This window comes from Gymnoscopelus microlampas (assembly GCF_963454915.1).
Source record: "Gymnoscopelus microlampas genome assembly, chromosome: 7".
Taxonomy (NCBI): domain Eukaryota; kingdom Metazoa; phylum Chordata; class Actinopteri; order Myctophiformes; family Myctophidae; genus Gymnoscopelus; species Gymnoscopelus microlampas.
In genome coordinates this window covers 13,653,572-13,658,571 of record NC_139944.1, presented here as the reverse complement: position 1 = coordinate 13,658,571, position 5,000 = coordinate 13,653,572, and the positions used below count along the sequence as shown (strand labels likewise).

The window sequence follows — 5,000 nt, the reverse complement described above, 5'->3', positions numbered from 1 at the left end:
AGCGGCTTGATAAAGAGCAAGCTACATAGCTCTGTGATGAATTCCATCAGATTACTGAGCGGGGGAAAGGGGGGGGGGGGTATCACCTCAGTTCGGTTGGATTATGAAAGGTGCCTTATCAATAAGAACGGTTGTCCTATGGGTCAAGACGTCGGATGATAGATAACTGTAGCGTGTAGCTACAATTATTGTTTGAAGTGTGTCAACAGTTAGAACGTGTGTCAACAGTTAGAATGCTTCATCCATCAGGACCCACCAGGTGGGTGGAGCTAGAGGACCTACCAGTTGGGTGGAGTTAGAGGACCTACCAGTTGGGTGGAGTTAGTCTTTCCCAGGTAGTCTCTCACTGCGTCGTCGGTGGGCAGTAGGATGGTGTTTGACCACATGTCCAACCTCTCTGACAGGTTGAAGAGCTAACACACACACACACACACACACACACACACACACACACACACACACACACACACACACACACACACACACACACACACGCACGCACGGACAAATTGTAGTTTAGACACAGACAGACAGACAGACAGACAGACAGACAGACAGACAGACAGGCAGGCAGGCAGGCAGGCAGGCAGGCAGACAGACAGACAGACAGACAGACAGACAGACAGACAGACAGACAGACAGACAGACAGACAGACAGACAGGCAGGCAGACAGACAGACAGACAGACAGGCAGGCAGGCAGGCAGGCAGGCAGGCAGACAGACAGACAGACAGACAGACAGGTCTTACCAGGGCATGCTCTTTGAACAGGGAGAAGTTGGAGGTGGAGTTTAGGAACTCCATCAGGGAGTGGGGGTCAGCGGGGAGGTCTGAGATGGGTGGGAACAGAAACTGACCACAGCCCACCAGAGACAGACAGACAGACAGACAGACAGACAGACAGACAGACAGACAGACAGATGAATACCATAGCAAATTTCACGCTCCAGTTCTTAAATCCTTTCACTGCATGGCTCCCTATGTGTCAAATATTTGATTTCAAAATATGCCTGTTGGTCTATAAAGCTTTGAATGGTTTAGGGCCAAAATACATTTCTGATCTTGTGTGTATCATGAACATCCAGATCTCACAGCTTATCGGGGGAAAGGTCCGCTTTCTGTCCCTAGAACCAAAACTTAACGTGGGGAACCGAAGCAGCATTTAGTTTTTATGTACCACAACAAACTTCCAGAAAACTGCAGGTCTGCTGCCACTCTTAGCTCTTTTCAATCACGGCTAAAAACCTCTCTGTTTGCCTCTGCCTTTCGTTTTTTCTCTCTTCTGCACTGTAATTATTAATCTTAATTTGTTTTTATTGCATCCTTAATGTATATCTCTGCTGTCCAGCCAGAAACTATAACTCCAAAACGCTCATTGTTCAGGAAACGCAAAAACAAAATATACGTTTTTCAGGAAATGAAGAAAACCTTATATTTTTAAAACAAAGCAACACTGCCTCATCAAAGTTGGTATAGTGACTTTATATATTGTCAGATACTTGCATGTGTCATTATCAACACTTTAACCAAATCGCGGGTAAATCAACACTTTACCCAGCGCAAGTGGAGTTAGCAGTTTCAGACGAGCAGAAATCAAGCTGAAGTGGAGTTAGGTGTCCAAACAACAATAGCTCCACTCGCTGCTAAGGGAGAGGTTTCTGAAGGGTACAAATTCTCAAAAGCTAACAATGGATCTCCAAGCTCACAATGCATCACAACAACGTGTGAATTAATGCCCTGATGCTTCATGCCACTTATTATATAGGCCTACAATAATAAACAGGACTTTAAATATTACAATAACTTCTGCAAAGAGGTAGTAGAATAGCTCGACAGAAATGCTATGAACGCCTTTCTTCTTGTCACATTGCTCTCCTCATTAAACACTTAATAGATTTTAGAAATATAATTACTTGTTTTCATAACATTAGCGTCAGTGCTAAGTTTGATAAACAGGTACACTGCATAGTTTTAACAGACTACGGGGAGCTTGTTTACGTGATCCTCGTTCACTGCGCAACGCGCTCTACTCATGCTGTTGAAAAGCAGCGCTGTAGAGGAGAGGGGGGAGTTGTTTGTTTTTGACGGACAGTTTGAGGATCCAATGGAGTTGGGAGTTTTCGTCAGAGGCGCTTTTTAATACTTTTCATTGGTTCAAATGTTTTGATATTTTACACCGACCTAAAGGGTGTTCAATAGCCTTGATTTATGAAAAAAAAAAAAAAAACTGAAAGTGGAGTTAGCTGGTCCTGGCTGGACACCGACGATATATAATATGGTTTCCTTTGCTTGATGCTTTGTGTAAAGCACATTGAATTGCCTTGCTTATCTTATCTAATCGTATCGTATCTCTGCTTATCATGATACATTACGTTAAGTGAAAACCAGCGCAGTCAGACCTGGTCTATAACGTGAAGGTATCCATTGATAGCAGGCAGGTTGGAGCGGATGATGGAACTGTTTCCAATCTTCAGCACCTGAAACAAACACAGTGGATATCATTGCTGCACCTGGCATTAACATTTCCCTTGAGGAACTTGCAGATATAAGGCAAATTAGCTCAGATGGTAGATAGTGCTCGCCTTGCATGCGATACGTGGCGAGATTGATAACCACATTCTAAAGAAAAGAATATACTTGACAGATGTCTGGTTTTACTCTTCAGTTGAGTCATTCAAAGACTGGAGTACATTTGCAAAGGTGACAGCGCTGTGTAGTTTACCTTAAAGACACAGCAAATTTAGGACAATCTCATACCTGAATACTACTCTGCAAACTGACTTCAATATCATTTTGAATTGCCATGTAGCGCCTCAAATATTGACATATTCTAGCAAGCATGAACAGAACGCCTGAACAGGGACTTAAAGGGATAGTTCACCCAAAAATATACTTTTTTTCCGATTAGTCACCCCATGGAGACTTGAATTCATGGATTTCCCCCCCCCCCCGCATTCTTAAGACAATTTGATGACCGGCAGCGGATCGGTAGGCAGTAGTTCCGGTAGGAGACACAAAGGAGACTCTTTGTGTCTCCTACCGGAACCACTGCCGGTCATCAAATTATTGGCTTAGGAATGGGACAAAAACTCAAAAATATCCACGATTTCAAGTCTCCATGGGGTGACTAATCGATAGAAAAAAAGTCATTTTGGGAGCGAACTATTCCTTTAAACCCTGGACCCTCAGATGAAAAGTCTGATGCACTACCGTCTGAGATATCCAGGATCTACTTCAATGAGCCACATAAAGAAAGCAAATTCGACAGGTTGAGAACCACTACGGTACGGTCATGGGTAGGGATGTCCGAGATTAGCATAAAAATTGATATCGGGAAAATATCGGTATCGGTTTTTGAAGAAAAAAAACTTTTTTTTTTTTTTTTTGCTTTATAAATAAGTTACAGGAGTTCTTACTGTATATGGTGTGTGTGATATGAAATTTGAGCTTACCCTAATCACAATAATCCCCGCATATATCGGTATCGGTTGATATCGGTATCGGTAATTAAGAGTTGGACAATATCGGTATATCGGTTATCGGTAAAAAAGCCAATATCGGACAACCCTAGTCATGGGGACCTCACAGAGGTTGTTGTGGTTGTTGTTGTTGTACAGTAGTTGTAGTGGTGGTGGTGGTGGTCTTACCCCGGTGTCGTTGCTAACGGTCCAGCGTGTGGGTGGGCTCAGGGTGGGCACACTGCTGCCCACCAGCCTCTCCAGCTGTTCCACAGAATACACTCCTGGCAGGAAGTGGGCCCTGCAAGAGCAACCAGTGGTTGGACAAAGTACTCAACCTCCAGTTACATGAGTTAAAGTATAGAAATCGTCTCTGTCGGTTGGAAACCTCACAATCAGTGTTGCCAGATTCTGTGAGAGAAACAAGCAAGCAGGTCTAGGAAAACCAGCCCAAAAGAAGTGGCTATGGGCAACATGTGCACTTTCACATATGCATCAGCTATTTGAAAATAGCAGATCTACAAGCTCACAACGCGTCGCGATGCGACGCGTTGTGAGCTTGTAGATCGGCTATTTTCAAATAAAATCTTGCGGGGAAATTATAATAAGCAGATCTGGCAACCCTGCTCACAATGTCCAAAAATGTTACTTTTCAGGTTTCAAATTCGAAAAGAGCAAAAGTAGCGGATCCACAAGCTCAGAACGTTTCGAGCTTGTAGATCTGCTACTTTTGATGCATTTCTGTGACGCTGTGGCATGAACACATACGTTGTAGGGTGTTCATTTACGAGAAAAGTTAAAACATGGAGATAAGAGGTTTCTGCCCGACAGCAACGAGATACTATACTGGTCAAATATGACCCTACTACTAAGTGAAAGCTTTACTTGAGTTAAAGTACTGGAGTACTTGTTTTTAACATGCTTTTGAAAATGCTCAACTTTTCAAAAGTACAAATTGAAAAGTACTTTTTTCTTTTAATATCAATGCATGGCATCACAGTGTCGTGAGCTTTTTTTTAAATAGGCCATTCACTTAAGTACTTTGGCACTTAAATGTATTTTGATGCCAATGCTGTACTTTTTACTCAAGTAAAACTACACAGGACATTTACTTGTAACAGAGTATTTCTACATTGTGCTGCTGCTACTTTTTACTTTACAAAATGAGGCAAGCGGTGGCGTTTGTTCCAGAAGCGGTGCTGGGCGGAACTGATGGTGCCGTGGGCGTTTGAGGATGGAACCAGAGCTGTCACATTCCCACTGAAATCCTGGCCAATGACATTGCCGAGCTGCACGAAAACAAGTGGAAAAACACACACACATCCATTCATTTCCATTTCTGCTATAAGCAGGAAGCTATATATGCTTCGATGATTTTGATTCATATTCTGATACATTTGCGCGACTGTAAAGAGGGAGGAGGCATCACATCCGCTGTATCGCTATATACACACCTTCATCATCTGGTAGAAAGCGTACAAGTCCGCCACATCGTCACCATTGACCAGCTCCTAAACACACACAAACAATTGTTGTTGAACGG

The 5,000-nt window shown here is 43.1% G+C and overlaps 1 protein-coding gene across 4 annotated transcripts in view; it reads right to left on the bottom strand.

The window, feature by feature from the left end:
* The window catches only part of stab1 (stabilin 1), a 65,159-nt gene that overhangs the window by 28,058 nt on the left and 32,101 nt on the right, over positions 1-5,000 (bottom strand). For all 4 annotated transcript variants that reach the window (XM_084061145.1, XM_084061143.1, XM_084061144.1 and 1 more), the window contains 6 exons: positions 4,912-4,968; positions 4,613-4,746; positions 3,647-3,758; positions 2,399-2,476; positions 750-851; positions 309-413 (listed from right to left, as the gene is read on the bottom strand). In XM_084061145.1, coding sequence (XP_083917271.1) covers positions 309-413; positions 750-851; positions 2,399-2,476; positions 3,647-3,758; positions 4,613-4,746; positions 4,912-4,968 — 588 coding nt within the window. The remainder of the gene's footprint in view (positions 1-308; positions 414-749; positions 852-2,398; positions 2,477-3,646; positions 3,759-4,612; positions 4,747-4,911; positions 4,969-5,000) is intronic.